General features: G+C 45.8%; 1 protein-coding gene across 1 annotated transcript in view; it reads left to right on the forward strand.

Annotated features, from left to right (window-relative positions):
- Nucleotides 1-20,178, forward strand: part of LOC138580055 (guanylyl cyclase C-like) — a 493,661-nt gene that overhangs the window by 250,805 nt on the left and 222,678 nt on the right. The window contains exons 9-11 of the mRNA XM_069650291.1: nucleotides 6,981-7,062; nucleotides 11,292-11,397; nucleotides 12,775-12,837. Of these exons, the coding sequence (XP_069506392.1) occupies nucleotides 6,981-7,062; nucleotides 11,292-11,397; nucleotides 12,775-12,837 (251 nt within the window). The remainder of the gene's footprint in view (nucleotides 1-6,980; nucleotides 7,063-11,291; nucleotides 11,398-12,774; nucleotides 12,838-20,178) is intronic.

A 20,178-nucleotide genomic window follows, 5' to 3' on the forward strand; every position in this document is an offset into this window, starting at 1 on the left:
TGCCTTGTTGTTGGATGCTCCAGAGATGCAGGCCTGGATGTGGGCCCTCTTCCTAGAATGAATGGTGAGGCGATATAGCCTTTGGAGAAGGTGACAGGCCAGTTTGTCAGAGGATGAGCCTGTGGTCTGCCACTTCTGTTCTGCAGCTCTGCATTTGCGCTACAAGTCTGCTAGAATGAAGTCGTACCAAATATTATGCTTGGTGGCGTGTTTCAGGGGGATCCTCATGACTGGGGCAAGAATGCCGAGAGTGTTAGAGATGGTGAGATGGAGGCTACTGAGAGCAGAGTCGGAGGAAGAATCTGCAGTTGAAGGAGAGAGTGGGATGAAGGTGGATGCAAAGGCAGCAACTGACACTCGTTTCATCGGGTGGATGTCCCTGAATGATTGGCAGAGCTGGTTGAGGTGCAGTCAGAGGGTTGAGAGGGCCCAGGTGGGAGGAGAGGAGAGAGAGTGGTCTGGCCAGGAGAGTAGAGTGGTGAGTGGGGCAGAGAATGAAAGATCTGTGTGAATAAAGGCATCAAGGGTGTGTCCAGCCGAGTGGGTAGGACCAGAGGGGAGAATGAAGAGGGAGTGCTAGGTGCAGAGGTCATGGAAGAGAGTGGACACTGCGCTTGAGTAGTCAAGGGGGATATTGAAGTCACCCAGTAGAAGGAATTTAGAAGAAGATGTCAAAAGAGAGGAGGAAAAGCCAGCCCATTCAGAGAGGAACAGAGTGATAGAGCCAGGTGGCCTATAGATAGTGGCAATGGACAGGGAGGAGTTAGGAGTGATGACCAGCGTGCAGACCAGGCTCCCAAAGGAGGAGTATGGCTGAGTGGGTACGAGGGAAGAAGGTACCCACACATGGAAGATCAGGGCAACCCCACCACTAGAACGGTTAGGGCGAAACTTAGAGATGATCTTGTAGCCGTCAGGGAGAAGAGAGTCAAAAGGAGTAACTGAGCTGGCATTAAAACACGTCTCAGTAAGAGCAATGATATTGAGGTCAATGTCTTCAAGGGGGAGATAGATGTCAGCAGAGTGTTTGATAATAGAGCGAGCATTAAGCGTGGCCAGATGAAGCAGGTCTCTGCCTATGAATGTTTTCCAAGGAGGGGCACAGGGCCGTTTTACACCAGTCGGAGTAGGGGGAAGAGGGACGGAGAGAGAGGAGGTAGGAGTAGCAGGCGCATGAAAGAAGTTGATGACGGATGGCAGGCACCGGTCAAAGAGGAGGAGGTTGGGTTGAGGACCCTGAGTCATGATAGTGCCATTGCGATAGACATTAATGATACACCTGGATGATGAGAAACCTGCCAAGAGTACTTCCCATCTAGTGCCACCTTTAATGGGGGAGGATAGGAAAGGAGAGAACATAGAGATAAGATGAGGGGCCCAGAGAACTGGAGAGGGGACAGAAAAGAGGGTACCAGTGACAATCTGTCTGGAAGTTGCGCTGACATAGGTGTCTGCAATTGGAAGACCAGGGTTGGTGGTAGGGAACTCTTTTTTTAACTTTTTCCTTCCAGACTTTGTGAGAGAAGGAAGATAGGTGATAGTAAAGCAGTTAGAATAGATAGGCGAGATAGTGAGTGCCATGGGGTGGCAGAGAGATCAGGATGGAGGATAGCAGGAGAGACTGCATGACAGAAGTATAAACTCAACAGGCGGCCTAGTAGCCGAAAAAAAAGGAGAGCAAGCAGATGCAGTAGAAACACTTGGGTGCAAAAGGGGCGGTGGGTGTACAGTTGTTAAACACACCTAGATTTGAAATTGCCCAAACAGCACACAAATGCAGTAAGATAAAGGAGGTATAGAAGGCATAGGTGAAACAGAGGGAAATTGACTTTGGTACAGCTCAGTGAGTTAGTGAAAAGACAGCAGGTAGTCAGAACATAACTCACAGGTGGTGTGCAATGGGAGGACAAGGCTCCAGGAGAGTCACAAGTTCTTGGAGTAGCCGTCTGCATGCTGGGAGACTGTTCCATGAGATGGGAGGTGGTGGAGCGTGAGGTGCTCTGGGGGCTATGGGGGACCCTCCCAAGCCTGGACAGGCTGAGATAGGAGCCTTACTGAGGGGCCTTGCTCAGGATTGGCGCTTTGAGAGTGAGGCTGCCCAATCAGAGAAGCGGCTTGCCAGGTCATGCATAAACTCCTCTGCACGAGGAGGAGGCAGCCATCTTGAAGCTAATTTGGCAAAAAGGGCTCAGATAGCCAACTGGCTACAGCAAAGGTTAAACACCTTAACAAACAGTGCTCCACTGATCAGGATGATAAGGTTCTTCCAATAAAATACAGCTGGTGCGGAGGGCTCGTCGCACAGAATTAAAATTCAAAATCCCTCCACTGGCTCCCAGTGGCTGAAAGGATCAAGTTTAAGACCCTCTGCATCATACAGAAGGATTTCTGGGGCCGTGACCCTTACTACCTTCAACTCTCTCTTCCTAAGTACCTTCCTCCTAGAGTCCTCTGTTCATCTACTTCTAATTCTCTGCGAGTGAGTCGCTTCCCCAAGCAGAGACTGGGGGCTAGATCTCTCGCCTCTGCAGGTGCCTCCTTGTGGAATGGCTTCCCTGCCTCTCTTTGCCTTGAGACGGATCTCCTTATGTTCCGGAAGCTCCTCAAGACCTTCCTTTTCTCCTCTTCTTTCTCACTCCCTCTCCCCTGCTAACCTAACCTTGCTCCTGCTCCGTCTGCTGACTGGCTGCTCGGTGTCCTCTGAGAATTACAGGTCACCAGGCTCCCCCTGACCAGTCCCCCTGCACTTGCCACCTGACCCACCTTGTAGTACCGCCGGGTTATCTTGTACTACTGGGCTGGGATTGCCCCCTGTAGGCCCAGGCTTCCTTGCACTTAACTCAGGGCCCTGTTGCTCTGAGTGCACGCCTGTCTTTACCCTCTCCCCTGCACTTCTTGTTGTGCACTTGCACAATCTCTTTGAGACTAGGCCTGCTAAGATCGTTAGTCTTGTCCTACATTTGTTTCCCCCTCCCTTGCCTTGTTGTTGCTTGAAACATTTCTGTTTAGGCAAATAATAAATAACAAATCAATCAATCCTTCCAACTTACCATCTGCATTTCTGCAAGAAAAAAGTGGTAAAAAATGCAGCAAAACAGATTTGGCAAAAAGTATCTTGGAAAAAGTGAAACACTGACATTTCCTAAAGTTGACCATCGGATGTGCTGACCACATTGGTATGGTCTGGGATTGTTTACAGGCATTTCTAAGAGGCATGAGTTAACCAAATGTCACACCCTGTCGGCCAGTTTAAATTACTTGAAAAGGCGAATTAGACTCAGGCCAAGACCAACATGCTTTTTAAAGACATTGAGCTAGCAAATATCACATTATGAAAGCGGAATTTCCAATGCCCAGAAGCTGTCCACAATATTGGAAGTGAGGAGAATGGAGTGTGAAAAACAAATGCATACAATTTGAGAAAGCTTGAATTATACATGCAATAAAAGACAGGTTTGTAGTAATGTGTCTCAAAAACTCAATACGTCATTCTATCTTCTATCATAATTTGTACTCAGCACCCAATGCAGATATCAGGTAAATAAATAACATCTCAGACAGTCTAAAAAATTGAGAAATTGAAAAACGAAAGCAAAGTGTGCCACCACGACCCTTTAGAGAAAACATTCTCCCAAATTAATGCATGAACACTTCCTGACGTCTACGATTGGGCAATACAGCGTAACATCTTCCTGCTGTTGAGGAAACTCACAAAAGTAAAACATATAACATATTCTTAAAATGCACAAAGATCATTGGCTTGTTCAAACTGCTGGCCAGTCTTTCTGGCCAACACTGATGCCAAATTGCTGAAAAGAATCTAGACCAATCAGCTGAACTTCGTCATGAAAGGACTAGTGTACAAAGATCAAAACTGTGTTAATTATAGAGGTCCCCACAATATCGAGCAAGTTGCAGACATCATCCAGTAAGCGTGAAAAAGCTGAAATCACTACTTGCTTGTGAGTCTCAACGTAGAGAGAGCGATTGATCATGTCTGCTGGGAAACATCATCTTAATAACTATGGCATGGGTGAACATAGGAGAAGTCTTCTGCTCAACTATAAGGACACTGCTGGTTCCACAGCTAAAGTCAACATGAATGGCCTTCTGTTAGAGGGTCTTGCAATATAGAGAGGAATCTATCAGGCTGTGCCCTGTTACCATTGGTATTTAGTTTTTCCCTAGAACTCTTGGCAATTGCCTTCAGTGCTATTGAGGAAATGAAATATTCACCCAAATAAAATTACCTATCTTGGCAAATTCATTATACATCGGCCAAAGGACATTCTGATTCCCAATTTGTCTAAACAAATAAGAAATTCAGAAAGTGAAGGACAATCTGGTATTTGATAAAGTTAAGCACTTGTGCCAAGGTCAGACCCATTAAAAAGATCATCTGGGTGATCTAAATACATGTCCAATGAGGCTCAACCATTTACTCAAAGTTTGAAAATGTGCTAATGAAATATTTTTGGTATCCAAAATCGAATCAGCAGCTTGCTCTGGAGAAGATGAAACTCCCAACCAAACTGTAACAATTTGGCTTGCAAGACTAACATACTGGCACCAAACCTTCACTACATACAACACGGCCCACTGGAAGGACAATTCCTCAAACGAAACTACCTAGTGGCTGAAAATGGAGTCTTACTCGGTTCATTATATATACCCATCTCAAGCCATGTTCGTTGACAGGTCTGTTCGGGTTAGGCTGCCCTGGATACAGCAGTAAAACACATCTGTATACTTCACTTGACATAGGCAGTCAAAAGTACTCCATGCATTGATATCTGGGCGAGCAATATCATTACACAGACCCTGATGAAAATGCATTTCATAGATCATGGGCTGCTCAATGCACTTTCAGGGTCTTTCAGCTAGGCTTTCCCAGACCTGAGCTCTGACTGTGCCTGGAGTTGAAACAATACATAGAGATAGCTCTGGGCTGCCTTGGACTACATAGTGACTAGTTCAACAAAATAATCTGGATAGCTAACATTTCCTTTGACATGCTCCACTCCTCAGCCTGCAGTTACACAACTTTGACCAGATCTAGAGGGACCCAGCTTGAAAGCTCTAATGTTGATTGGGAAGCAAAGACCCGCGAGGCAGTACCTAATGAACCTGACTGTCCTACTGATCCAAAGAACCGCAGAGTGACATGCAGTGATTCTTTTACTTACTAGGCCTGGTGCCTTTCGAGTGCAGGATCATGGCTATATTGGTGGTAATTAGCCTTGCCATGTGCTGCTTTCATCATTTTATTATAGGACTTCAGTTGTATTTTCATGAGTCATTTTCAGGACGACCTGTCCCAGAATAAATGGTTCAGCATGTGTCATGGGGTTATGTGACACATAAGGGCTTTGCAGATCCCGGACTACTTGATGGCTCGCCGCATGATGCGTCGTCACATGCAATATTTCTAGTGAGTAAAGACTTACGAAACAGCAAGCATGATTTGTATGTGTACTCACTAAGAGATGCTTGTGACATGACTTGCTCCCAATGTCACCCAGGTCAACTGAAGGATGATTGCAGCCTTCTACTCCCAGGGGAGGAGCACAAGCAGCGGAATGTTGCCAACCTTAACATTGGACTCCATGCAGTGATTGGCTAAGGAAGGCTGCATCCACCATTTCAGCTTATTCCACCTTTTTATGTCTGTGGTGCCCTGGGTGGGACAATACAGCTGCGATTTTATCCTGGATCCTATCCCATAGCTGGCCTCTCTTCCTGGCGGTTGCTTGGAACATTAGAAGCTCAAATAGCTCGAGTCTCGCCTTAGCCACCTCAACGGTCAGGACCATTTACGTTTAAGAGATTGAGACTTTCCACAGCCAGCCATCACCTCCTCTGCCATGTACTCTATCCTCTGCCAGGGTTGGCTGAGCCATTTTGGGTGGATGAAGCCGGAAGTGACTGGTTTAAAGTGAGTTGTGCTTCCAAGATGGCTGCTGCACGTATTCCCATTTTGCCAATATGGCGTAAAGGGATTTTTTGGCAATACCCATTCCACATACACATTTACTGAAATATTTCAAGTGCGTAATTACCATTACCACTCATGCAGCATGAAATGCCTAATCGTGCAGAGATCATTACATGCTGTAATCAGTACCAAAGTCAACCAACCTTATCATGAAGGCCATGATGTAAAGAAATCATGGTTTATGAACTACACATTGCGGCTCTGTATGCCTACATAATATCTAATGTGATATATAGCTCCAAACAGAAGTGTAGAGTTTGTCATGGATACATATCAAGCACTTTTCCTTTCCCTTGCAAGAGCTAAGAATCAAATGGCTTATGAGTCATTCCCCAATGATGGCATGTACGGTCGAGAGGTCGAAGAACATCTAATTGATCCATAGAAGCGTGCAGCTGTGAAAGAGAGCCTTGCCAGGGAATGTTATCCATGGGCGAAGCTGAAAAAGGTCATCCTGGTCAACTTTAATGTGGCAGTTAAAAAAATAAAGTGGGGGACGGCTACTGAGGTCTCTCCCCTGCAAGGAGACAGATAAAACAAAAAAGAAACAGGGCAGCAGGCACCCCACGGGCTGAGAGCACAAGGGATAGCAGTATACACCAAAGGACTGCAGTGGTCCGATGACTGTGATGCCATTATCAGAGGGTCTCTTATTAGTTTGATTTAAACGGTGAGTTATGGTTTCTTCGTTGAGCACTATCAATTTATTCCATATTTCTTGATGAGAGCATTTAGCAAATGGCCCTGTATTTTTCTGACAGGGTTTGTGAATTCAATCAGAAATTCTTCGTTGAAAGTTGTGAGATCATGTCTAGTTTTTGGAGTAGAAAACGAGGAGGTGACCAGAAATATCGTTGCATGGTATTATGGCATGACCCGTAGTGTCATTAGCCGTTCCTGGTGGATGATACCCGGTCCTTATTCTCCTGCTTTGCTTGTCATTGCATCGCAACTATGTTTATGCTTTGTTCTTTCTCCTTTTCAGGCCCTCATATTCTGACGATCGCCATCTTTACTCTGACAATCACTGTAATACTTGTTCTCGTTGTTTCCTTGTTGGTGAACAGGTATGAACAACTTTTTAAGGGAGTGAGTGGGTGAGGGGATTTATTAGCACACAGTTATAATCAAATCATCTTAATGTGCTGTTCAACTTGCACGAGACCTGCTCCGTCATACCTAGAGATGTTTTATTAGAGTCAACATGGGATTTCATCAGCCAGGAAGGAACACGTTAGCCAATTCCCCCCTCCTTGGATTGTGGGCTGTGGTTCCGAAGCATTGGACATTTCTCAGCTCTTTCTTTGCAGAACAGTGGGCTACTAGCAATTCATGAGTGATCAGGCCAGGGTAGATTATGTCATTTTGTGTTGCAAGTAAACAGTAGCTAAACCATGTGAAGCTGCAGATCTTAAGTTTTATACTATGGGCCCCCTGTGCGCTGGTGAGGGGATTGGATTGCCACATTTCAGACGCATTGTCATGTTTTCTTAGTCTTCAGGGGGGATTCAGAGCCACCTGAATGCACTTGATCAAGGAGTTTGGGCATGCCAAGTGAAGTGCAATCATCGATTGACATGGCTTCCTAACCTTTTACCTCAGCCAGCTTTGGTAATATAATTGATTGCATACCTCACACAATGGAGTTGGAAATAAACTGCCCTTACTTCAAACCCTTCTTATGGTCTAAGCGGGAGGTCTTTGTCACAGATAAACCATACATTTATTTTACCTAATCACTGCATGTGATCTCCATGGCAAAAAGGGGGAGCCAAAGATTTGTGGTAACGCGGGCCGAGGGATGGCTAGGCTATTACAACACAGTAACACAGTCCAATCACAGTTCTATTAAGAAATATATACACACTTTAATGAAACACACCATCTGCAAAAAGAACGAATAAGAAATACTTTACAAAAACCCACCCCGAAGGAAGACCAGAGAAGATGCGACAGACTGAGGAAAGAGCATAGCATTCTGAGAGTGGTACCAGGGGTAGTAGGTAAGTTACTAGCCACAAAAAGGATATGTCATTGTTGGAAACAGGCGCAATCGTGATCTAACCAGTCTCTAGGGTCCAAGTGGACTGATGGGGCAGTTCAGGGTCAACAGTACCTAGATTCAGTTCTTGGTGGGTTAACGTAGTCTGACCCCTTGTCGATTTGTTGATGCGAGCGGATCAAGCGCAGTTTGGACACGTTGGATCATGTGGCACAAGCAGCAAATGGGCGTTGAGAAGGGGCGGATGCAGTCGTTCTGTGTGGTCAAAGGGGGCTCTCAATGATGCTGGTTGGGGCGGCCCCAGGGTCGCTTTGCAGTTGGGCCAGGTCGGGTCAGGCTTTAGCAGCTGGTAGGGGTTGATGAGTGAAGCTCCAGCAGTTCGACTCAGCGGGTAACGGTCATCGTAGTGGTGACCTCAAGGTATCGATGTGTGGGCCGATGAGACGGCCGTTCAAGGGCCAGCTGGGTCAAGCCGTGATCAGAGTCGGCATGTGACTCACCAGTGATTCGGATCAGGTCTCGGAGTTGAGCAGTCAATTCGGGCCTAGCAGGGGACAGGGTTAGCTATGGCACAATGCAGCGTCAAGCTGGTCCAGAGTACTAGCAATAGTTTAGATTGGGGGTGGAGCGCAAAAGCCCATTTCGGCACCTTCCCTCTTGTTCGACTGGTTCGGTGCGGTAGAACAGGTGACTTCAGCTGGTCTGGCCCTCCAGCTACTGGGAGGCCCACTCAGGGTACTTGAGGACAGGATGGTTCCATTCAGGGTCTGCTCTCCCACCTCTAGGAGATTCTGATGCAGAGTGGCAGGTCCTGGTCCCCAGCAAAAGGTCAACCGATATGCCCTGGAAGTGGGTAATGGACAAATCTTCCTACTGTCTTCCCCTCAGGCTGAGGGCTTTGGAAAGCACAACTTTCCTAAAGAAAGTCCAGTGCGCTCTTCTCAGGTGAACCTTTGTGTCTTGAGAGAATCTGAGGGGATCTAGTCGAATCTGAGAGAGAATCTGAAGAAGGGGTAGGAGACCCCTTATTTTAAAGGCAAAGGTCCCCAGGTGATTGGCCTAAAGCTAGCCCGCCTTAGTGGTCCAATCCCTACTTTTGAGCGCAGGGAACTTTGCCCTTCTGTTGTCAAAACCAAGGTGCCTTGCTCCAGAGGAATTGGAGGGGACAAGAAAGAGAAAGAGAGGCAGAATGAAACAAGATGGTGGACATTTCCTTCCATTGACTAGCGCACTAATGCCTATTCTAACCCGCCTTCTTCCCTTCTTGATAAGTCTGTCTGTATGTATAAAATAGCTCTGTCCTGAATGTTACAGGATTGTCCTGCTCCCCACGATACCAGAGCTCATCCAGCTCCCCCACGCCACCTCAGGCATTCCAGACACTCGGCACTCGGACACAAATAATTCACAAGACACCAGAAGTGGGGTGAAAGGCACTGTAATGCTAACACACACCAGTGCATAGGATGGCTGCATTCTGCTCTGCCCCTCGCAGCCCTGGCTCATCCTTATGTATAAAGGAATAGCTAAAGCTATTCTCCACCCATAAAACAGCACGTATGATAACAAAAAGGTCATTTTGCCAAACAGGGGTAGAAAGTACATTCTGCAACTGCAGGCTGTTTCTGTGAGGCAGGCTCTGGCAATCTTGGGATTTGAGCCATCGCTGTGTTCTTCTCAGGAGGGGCTGTTCATGCCCGTCTGAGGCCTCACAGCAATCCACCGCTCAGCTGTGCTTTGCGACATCACTTGGCATGGGTGTTCAGCTGTTAGGCCAGTCTCTTAGGCAAGACTTTAGGCCAGTCCATTTGCATCATATGTACCTCAAAGAAACCAAAAGAAAGTGCAGAATCAAAAATGTAACACTGTAAGACACAGACCATTTACAGGACAATTGTTTGTAGCTACAGGCAAGCATTTGGGCTATAAATACACACATCCATAGATTAAATGAGAACGTTTATTTCAGACAGATAAATATGTCCTATGCACAGTCCAAGCCATAAATGAGATAAACAGATGAATTGTGTAATCTGCAGTCCATCGCATCTCACCCATATCTTGCGTTTTCCAGGCACGTTGAGAGTTACTTTGTTTGTGTTCATAAGTATAATACATGTGCCAGGAAGGATAGCTCCGGGGCAAGGCATTTGTCTTGGAGGCAAATGTATTCTTCATGTGTATATCAACACATCAGTCAGCCGACATGTGTTCCATGCGTAAATATGAGTAACACAGCACATGACTTCCAACTTATCGCTGGCATGTATAAGACGTTAATGGGGGTGCAACATGAATCATAATTGCGGGTACCTTCATTTCTATTAGGGGTAACATGTAGAATGTGTTTACTGATCTTCATGCAATGTGTGAGGTTAAGCCATGCCCGAGTGGGTAATTTGTGTGTCTTTGGTGGCTGCCCTGTTACTCTAAATTGTAATAGAGCTTCTGTCTTCCCATCCCTCTCCCACATGCTCACTCCTTTACATGCAAAGAGTCCCCATTTTCCTCTACTCCTCCTCATCTAGACCACTGGTACCCTGAAGCGTGGGCACACATTGTTTTAGGATGAGATGATGGTCAGTGCAGCGCAGTGGTGCCAACATGACTGGTGATCCAAGCAAAACGTGACGTGGGACCCTGAGATTCCCACCACTCAGGCCAGAAACATACGAAGGCATTGCGTGTGGGTGTATATACCCTGAATCGTAGAACCCCCCTTCACCACAGAAATGCAAGTTATACCCAGGCTGATCAGATCAGCGCCTACAATTGGCAAATTTGGATATAGACGCTATACAAAACTACAGTTGTATGATCAGCAACATGGATGGGTGGTAATCAGGACAGGCTCCAAACAAATACCAGAATGTAAATAACGCCTTATTACAGGTATGGTGGCAAGAGTGAAAGTAAGTGCTATGTTAAGTAGCTTCCATTTTGGAAACGCCACCTAATTACAGTTTGGGATCGCATGGGATATTGTGGAAAGCATTGCATGGGGTCAATAAGACACAGGTGTGCCATGCACTACTTTCTCTATACCGTTGCCAGTGCTGTAGATATTTTATGCAACCCAACGTGTAAATGGGTGGTATTTAAAATATCACCATACCTGTAATGAGGTGCTTAATGTGTTACTCAACCCTTTAGCTCAGGTGGTACAACCCAAGAACTTTGCATGGGCTCTGTCACTCTCTCTCTCTCTCTCTCTCTCTCTCTCTCTCTCTGTGCAAGTGACTGTACAGCCCCAGGTGTTGGTCTTTTCCAATGTTCTACTTTTCTTGGAGACAGGAAGTACCGCAAGGAGAGTGCACTGCGCCTGAAAAAGTGGAGCCACATCCCTGGTGACAAAATCCTGCCGCTGGAGACCAACGAGACGAGCCACGTCAGCCTGAAGGTGGGCACTGATGACCCTATAGAATAGTTTCTGAAATGTGTGTTGCGGTGAAGATGTGTAGGGGGTGCTTGCCTTATATAAGCCTGCATTGCTACCATTCCTTCATAGCATTACTCAATGTATCAAAGTCGAAAATGTGAAAGGTGACCTGTTTTACTAGGAATTGAACGTGGGTCTCAGATCATACACAGATCTCAACAGCAAGGCATTAACCCCCTGAGGAGCCATTTCAGCTGCTGGAGGGAGCTGTGAGCAACCTGTGGGCCATATGTCTGAATCCCTGATCGTTCACTCAGGCTTTCATTCTGTTGGAATGCTGATGTCCCCAAGTTAGGGTATTTTTGCCATCATCAAAATCCCCAGGCTGTGATATTCATCCGTACTGTCAACCCTCTGAGTCCACCTTTTCCAAGCAAAGTTCTTCCAGGTCTTATACCTAAATGCCATTACCCTGGTGTTAATCAAATTCATCCTCAAATTATTCAAGAAGCAAGTTCTGTTCAATTTGGAACTAGGCATTGCAGCCGAATGGGCATGTGATCAGTTAAGACCACGCTTGCCATTTCCCTTCTGATGACACATAGTGATGCAACATCCTGTCCCTTCACTTCCTCCAGGTGGGTGAGTCAAGCCAGTTTGATTGGTGAAAATATGAAAGAAAAGGGACAAATTATAGCGCTCTACAACAGTAGGGCCACTAAAAAACGAGGTTCTGGAACTGTCCCAACCTACAAAGGCATATGTGTGTGTTTATAAGTGTGTGCATGTGTGTTTGTTTCTATATCTTAAGCAAACTGCAACTACCGGCACCAACTGCCACATGAGTCCCTATTGGACGGCCACTTGCTCTGCCATGTTTGTTTGGGACATTAGCAGTGTGGTAAAGACCCGCCCCACAAAGCTGGCCCAGTTAATGCCTGCTATGATAATGTCAGGGCGCTAGAGGCAGTCACTGTATCCTCTCATTTTGTTCAAAATCAAATACATTGATTTGGAAGCATTTTTAAAAGCTTGCCATCCAGGTCTGTGAGGTCTGACAGGCTTTCTTGGGCAAGGGTGCACTTAATATTCAGAAAAATATGCATTAAAAAATAGCAAAATGTATACAACATTGTACGTCGCGTGGTGCTAGAAGTACTATCATTAAACAATAGATAGAAAGAAGAAAACATACATTTTGGGTTCGAGTCACAAATAAGCTATCATAATTAACTTTGACTTACTCCTCAACTAAACCTGGACAAGGCCATTCCATGCACAGGAAAGTTACTAAGAGTAACTGTGACGGAAGCAGATACCAATGAAGGGGGGGAAGCCAGGGCCGAGAAGGACAGAAGGCGGAAGGTCGCAAGGCACTAACATAGTCTGTTCTTTCAGATCGACGATGACAAAAGAAGAGACACTGCTCAACGGCTCCGCAGAGGAAAGTATGACAAAAAGGTAGGCCAAGCTCACCGGGCCTTTATCTTGTCCGGTCTCTCTGCCTCAAGATTGGTTCTAATCTCATGTCTGTTTCTTGTGCCCTCTTTTAGCCATGTCTCCTGTGTCTAGATATTTCTTCCTGTTTCTATCTCCCTAGAAATAGCTTCTGCTTTGTGATTTCTCTTTTGCATTTTTTTTTTGGACATCTTTTTTAAAGCGCTCACACAGTCCAGGGGCATCGAGGCGCTGTTACAGAATGTTTTTTTGTTGTTGTTGTCGTCTTAGTTGCATATTTATAACGCGCTTAAACACCCAGAGGTTTCTAAGTGCGGACTCGGGGATCGAACCTGTGTTGCTTTATGTCGTCTTGCTTCCAAGGCGAGCACGTTGTCCCGGGACTATGCTCTTGTTGTCCATTCTCTTTTTCTCCCTCACACCTCACTCTAGGAGCCTAACAGGTCTCATGTGTCTGTTCTTAGGCCCCTCATCCAGAGTGGCCATATCTCTTTACTCCACAGCCAATAGTCCAAGCTCTGTTTCTTCTTCAGCTCATCTTTCCAGCTGTCCCTCTCATCTATCTATTCACAGGAGTTCTCTTCCAATTCTTTAAGGATCATGTTGTCTCAACTCCCTTCTCCACATCTTATGTTGCGGGAGCTGTCTCTCAGACTCATTTGACTAGGTCTATCACTGCCTTCACCAAGCAGAATTAGGTTCCCTCTTTATGTATCCTTCATCTCATAGTGTTCCAGAATATTCTCTGCTGGGCTTCACGTGTAATTGACATTAGTTGGCCTTACCGGATTCTGTGTGCATTGCTTTGCTGATTCTAAAATGTTCTACCATATTGAAATGTCTCGGTCGTAAGGTCGCAAAAGGAAACTTTTACTGGACCCCGCAATACAACCCCAGACCCTTGTTTACAGGCAGTGTAAGGTAAATAATAATTAGGTTCAACAAATTGTTTTCTTAAGAGCGTTCCTGGTGTAGAACACCTTCAGCCATTTTAGTTCTTCCTGGCTCGTCGTGGAGAATTAATGGTGTTAATAGTTTGTGTTGACTTGTTGTCTACTTTATTTAACTTGCGATCTCACTAAATCACTATAATCTTATTATCGCATGCACTACTAAGCACAGGTGTGTTTTGCAGTGTAGAACCTGTGGTATTCAGTCTCACTGAAAAGTGAAAAAGGGCTTTTTTTCAGTCATATCGTGGGACTTTCTTTGTCATGTTGGGAGGACCAATTGCATTTCAAAACCTGTAAATACACAAGGTAAAAAAGTAATACGTATTTAAAACTTAATCCACTATATGAAGTAGTTTCATGTGCATGAGGTATAGTAAATGGTCACAATCTTGAGAAGTGATCTATTGTGAAAATGATTTCCAGAAACTATTGAATATCTCTAATTTATAGATAGCTTGCAATGAGTCCAACACAATAATAGTACACCATATTGCTCTGTCTGCCTCAACTCCAGGTGAGTAGGGGACTTGCATGGGAGTCCTTATTAGCCTGTGGTCGTGTATGTTCTTTGTGAGGAGTTTGAGGGCTGTTGGAGACTCTGGGAAACTACCAAGGCTTCTGGCCCTTGTCCTCCTTACCTGATGAACATCTGGAAAACGCTATTCATGACCCGACGGGCGTTGCCATGATGGTGAAAAGTTTAGGCGGGCATCAAAAGGCAGACAAGCTCAGCAGGTTAGAGTGAGGATTCAGACAGTTCTCAGCCTGCCAAACATACTGAGAAAGGTGAAGTGGGCGCTGGCTTTTTCATATCTTGTGCTGCTCCTTCTCTGAACCAACAGGCTAATGCCTCCCAAAACCCTTATATCTCCAAGTAGGGTAAGGAGGGGAGTCCCCAGATAGGCCCCTCTGCTGAGCTACCGATTCCATCATCTTCAGATGTAGAGTGAGCAGAGGGACATGAAATGGGAGCTGTTTGCATTGGCCCAGAGGTAGGAGTGTGCAGAGGATGCCATCTTGCTTGGCCAAAGGCCTTTTCATGTTTGGCCCTGAGTTGACATGTAACGACTTGTAATGGCTGTTATGCTTTTTCATACATTGCCTTGCCTTATTATGCCTGGCTATATCTGGCTCCTAGACACAGGCACAGTGCTGGTGGTGCCAGCTAGCAAACCCTTGGACACCCCAACACCATCCGTACTCTAACCCTCTTCCAGCAGCTTATCTCACACAGACCCGCAGCCATCCCCAACCCATCCTACCTCTCAGGGCAGTAGCAAGCCACGCAGGATACGGCCGCCCTGGCTCTCTCATGATATGCATCGCCCAAGTGCTCACCATCACACACAGCGTGGATCCAAACTGCACGCATCAACACAAGAGCAAATCAGCCTTGCACTGCTCCTTCTGCTTCCACCAACCAAACTCAACCCGATTGCCAAGGTCCCAACGTGTCCAGAGACCATGAACACAACATGAAATAATAACCATCATTGAAAACTGAATATCTAATTATTGAGATTCTGAATATATAGGTAAGATGCTGTATATTGTAATGCTCTGCTTATGTTTCTCCCGCCATGTAGTGATACTATATCAATCATCTGAAGTGATGGCAGCTGGAGAAAATGAATTGCTATATGGCATTTCCACTTCATATTCAAATACAGGGGCCAAGAGGACCCAACCACCCTTATACTGCTCACAGAATTTAGCACCCATAAGAAGCCAGTCATTCTCTGCTCGGTATGGGGGTTGTTGGGTAGCTGGAATGTGGCCCTCCTGTCTGGTGGCACACGGAGAACGTGGACATACTGGCAGAAGTTGACACCTGTTTAGAAAAGGGCATCAGTAGCTGGCAATGAACTGTAAATTGACTGCACTTGATAGCGACGCTCAGAACTGGAATGTGGCTGTGAGGGAGAGGAGGAGGAACCACACACCAGGCCACTCTACTGCTGGTGTGTTTTGAAAGCTTGTGAGGGAAAGTCATTGCTAGAGCATCAAATAAAGAATATACAAATATATTGTGCCCCCGAAAAGACCACTCGGTTGATGCAATGTGAAAAGTCATTAAAGAGAGCACACATAGTTTACATGCAAATACAGAAAAACACCTCCAGTAAACATTTGAAGCATACTTGTGAACATTGCTAGTCATATTAGAAAAAAAATACTTTACAAGTGGGGATTTGTTTTTTTTTAATTAATGGATAAAGACTTTCCAAATACGCGATATTGGTTAAAATGTGCAATCGTGCTTTTGACTGAGATGTGCAAAATAAAAAAGAATACAGGATTGTTTGGATAGGTTGGACCAAAGTAGGAAAGCCTTGTGAATTTAGAAAGAATCATTTAAAATAATTCTCAAAACAATGGGGGTCATTACAACTTAGCCAGAAAAAGACTGGTAATTGCGTGATGCCTGTATTACTGCCTGAATTACTGGCACATTACAGGTCCTCAGGCATGCGCACACTCCCTGTCGTAAATAGTAATACCGGCTTTACACAATTACCGGTGTTGACAGAAAAGCACTGATGTTTCCAGCATAAATCTGCCAGAAACAGTTATACTGGCACCCACACTGCCAGAATCACAGGTGCCGGTAATTCCGGTGCCGGAATTACATTACCAGCACTGGAAATTGCATCAATGCAGGAACGGGAAGCTCGCTGGCGGCCATTTCAAAAAGTCAATCCACTTAAAATCCCCACCTTCCTGCTGCCATCTGGCCCACCTCAAAGTGCAGACATGCCTGGGAGGACCGGCTTTGCAAGCCAAAGTTCAGAGAGGCAGAGCTGCCTGCACTGGCAGACACTGTGGTCATGACTGCCGAGGCCCTCTTTGGGGCTGGCAACCAGAGGACCAGCCAGAGAAGGAAAATGGCTATCTGGCAGGAGGTGGCCGAGTAGGTCACAGTCATGGGGACTGCCCCATGCATGCCACAGGACTGACACAGGCGGTGGGACGACTTGCAGCTGAGGGTCCGAAACATCCTGGCCACATATAGGAGAGAATATGCTGTCACAGGAGGAGGGACAGTGACACCCCTGACCCTCATGCCCTGGCAGAAGACATGCAGCTCCGTCCTGCACATGGAGGGCATCGAGGTAGTCGGGGAAGCAGAGGTTGGAGCTGGGACCCAAGGTGATGGTGTTAAGTACAACAAACCCTATGTAAATGCAAATGTAGAGTCCAAACACATGCCTCCCTAGGAATATAAACACCAAATGGCAAGGGAATAGGTCCAACATGTGTCAGTCACAGCAAATGGCCCAATCCCACACACATACGTGGGGATGTGGGCAGATGTAGCCATGCACAAGCACCGTAGCCAAAATGCACAGCCATACGCATGAACACATGACGAGCGCCCATGTGTGCCAACGGAGAACAGGACAGGAACCATAGACCCATCGCACACACAACATGCCACCTTTGCAGACCAACAGTCAAAGTGCACTCCCACTACCCACATGCAGAAGCACACATTGGAGCAAACAGACCAAAGAAACTGCATGACAAGGGCAGGACATGCACAATGTACCATGAGTGTAATGCAAGCCTGCAGATGTCACTCCCAGAAGGCAGGAAGTGAGGGAGGTGCCCGAAACTCCCCGTGCTTAGTCTCCTAGGAGACCCAAATGCACTCTGGCGTGATTGGCTGGCTGACTGTCCGGCAAGGACAGCTACCCTGCTGGGTGAGTGACAGCTAGGCTGGAATGAAAGGGAGAAAACTGTTTAAAAGGCAAGTCTCTTGGACTGGAAAGCAGAGTCGACCACTGGAACGAAAGAACCGAAGACGAGCTGGAAGAGGACGGCTGCTGCAACTCCTGGACCGTTGGTTTGCCCGTTGAAGCCCTGCTGCAGGTCCAAATTGCCAAGTTCATCTTGACAGAGAAGCCCCTTCAAGGACGACTTCATCCTTTGAGTTGGTGGGACCAATCAACTCGTAAACCAACTGGATACCATTCTCTGAGCTGGTTAGGTTTAACCAGGGAGATGGACACCCGCTTGGGCGCTTGAACTAAAGCTACTGGAACTGAAGTGACTCCATTTTGTCAGCATTTTCTGACGATCCCGTGCAGTGCAGGAGTCCCCCGACATCCTCCCTCTTGTCCCCACGACTGAGGCTCAGGAACAGTGAGATCTGCAGGAACTGCCAGGAACCAACGTCTGCAGCTGCATCTTGTTCTTCAAATAAAGGTACTGTGCCAACCCGATTGAGAGAACTTACCTCTCGCAGTGAAAGTTCATAGAACTTTCCCAACTTGCAGGCCTAATCAGCTTGTGATCCAACATATGATTATTTTTCGTACAAACTACTTCTGAGAACTTTTGCAAAGACTTTACAGTTTACTCCAAGAACTGCTATTTCCTAGCCAAGACACTAGTCCATTGACTTTGGCCCTGGGCCTATTGAACTGAATTGAGTCCTCTAGTGAACCGAAACTATTTGCACTGCCTAAGAAAGTATTTGTGTTATATTTCTATTAACTTGTGCCTTTTGCTCCCATTTAAAGTAACTGAAATGCCATTCTGCTCCTATTTCAGGGGAGCCTAATTTACTCAGAAATGTAGTGGTTCAGTACTGAAGTGTGTTTGTGTATAGTATTAAGTTGCCTCCTTCTAGTGAATGTTTTCTAAATGATTGTGTAATAAATTAATAAGTGTTTTACCAAAAAACCTTGAGCGTAAGTGTCTACTCGAACCACTGTGAGCCTGGCTGCTCACCTCGCTACCAAAAACTGTATAGTACAGACTTATACCAAAGGTTGGTTTTGCTTACATCTGTAGTGCTAATTGTATGTGGTGGTCCCAGAGGGTACTGCATGCAATTCTGCCTAACACTCACGTGTGCCCTGTTGTATGCCTTTTCCCCCTGCATCTGTGGATCCCTCAGAGGGGTCATCAGTCACGGAAGTAGCAGGTATCCTGAGTCACCTTCAAGGGGTAAAGACACATGTGTGAGTAACGATTCCATGTCTACAGCCATAATACCATTGCCCCATTAAAAATGCGTAAAGGTAACCTAGAGCACACTTGAACTCTTGGTACACCCCTGAACTCAAACTACTTCGGACAGAAAAAAGAAAACTTGAGACACTCTGGAAAACAACACCCTCTACAGATAATAAATCTAATCTTACTAATATCACTGCTCTATATAAAAAGGAGATAATACGCACCAAAAAAGAAACTTTCAACTCCAGAATAAACCATGCAGGATCTAGCACTAGAGAACTATTCAACATTCTAAAGGAACTAGAAAACCCTAATCCACCTGCTGATATCTGCACTAAGGACAAACCTTGGTGCACCAGCATTCAGAATTCCCTCGCCAATAAAATCACAGGGCTCCAAACTAAAATAGAGAACAAACGACAACAACTTACCTCTGGCAAATATACCAGTCCAATCACACCACCACCCATATACATTAACTCAGGCTTCAAATTCAACAAGGTAACCATACCTGAGGTACAAAAAATGATAGCATCCCTGAAACCATCTAACTGTAAAGGGGACAGTTGGCCTGCTCAGATTATAAAAGACACAGCTAGAGATCTATCCCCCTTTATTACCAAACTAATAAATTCTTCATTCACCAGCAATTCAGTCCCAAGCAACTTGAAACAATCATGGGTTCTGCCACTACTCAAAAAACAAACACTAGACCCGTCTATACAGACCAATTATAGACTGATCACCACTGTCCCGTTCCTACTGAAAATCCTAGATAGAGTTGCTTACCTGCAAATTCAAGACTATATAGAGACAAACCATCTATTAGGAATCCGTCAATCTGGCTTTAGACCCCAACATGCAACAGAAACTGCCCTTTTTGACCTCAAAAGTCAGATCGATGAACTTAAAGATAAAGGCAGTGTTGCCATCCTACTTCTTTTAGACCTTTCGGCAGCCTTTGACTTGGTTGACCATAAAATCCTATGCAACCACCTGTCATCGGCAGCACAATTCTCCTACTCTGCTGTCACGTGGATCCAATCCTTCCTCGCAAACAGAACTATGCGTGTCTTCTCACCCTCAGCGGCGGCCAACCCGATCCCCATCACCAGTGGTGTCACTCAAGGCTCCTGTGTTTCTCCAACTTTGTATAATATATATACAAAGCCACTATTCGACAAACTGGACCGTCTGGGTGTCACCTACACCAACTATGCAGATGACACCCAGATTCTTCTAACATTATCAGGCAACTACAACTCTGATGTCGGCCCGATTAACGAAGTCTTTACCATCATTCAGGCATGGATGGCCACACATGGCCTCTTCCTGAATGATAAGACTGAGTTACTCCTTGTCGGCTCACCCAACAACCTGTTGAAACTCAGCCCTAACTACAACAGCATCCTCATCGATGGAA

Source organism: Ambystoma mexicanum, chromosome 3p (genome assembly GCF_040938575.1).
Source record: "Ambystoma mexicanum isolate Mex_15411 chromosome 3p, UKY_AmexF1_1, whole genome shotgun sequence".
In the NCBI taxonomy this organism is placed as follows: Eukaryota; Metazoa; Chordata; class Amphibia; order Caudata; family Ambystomatidae; genus Ambystoma; species Ambystoma mexicanum.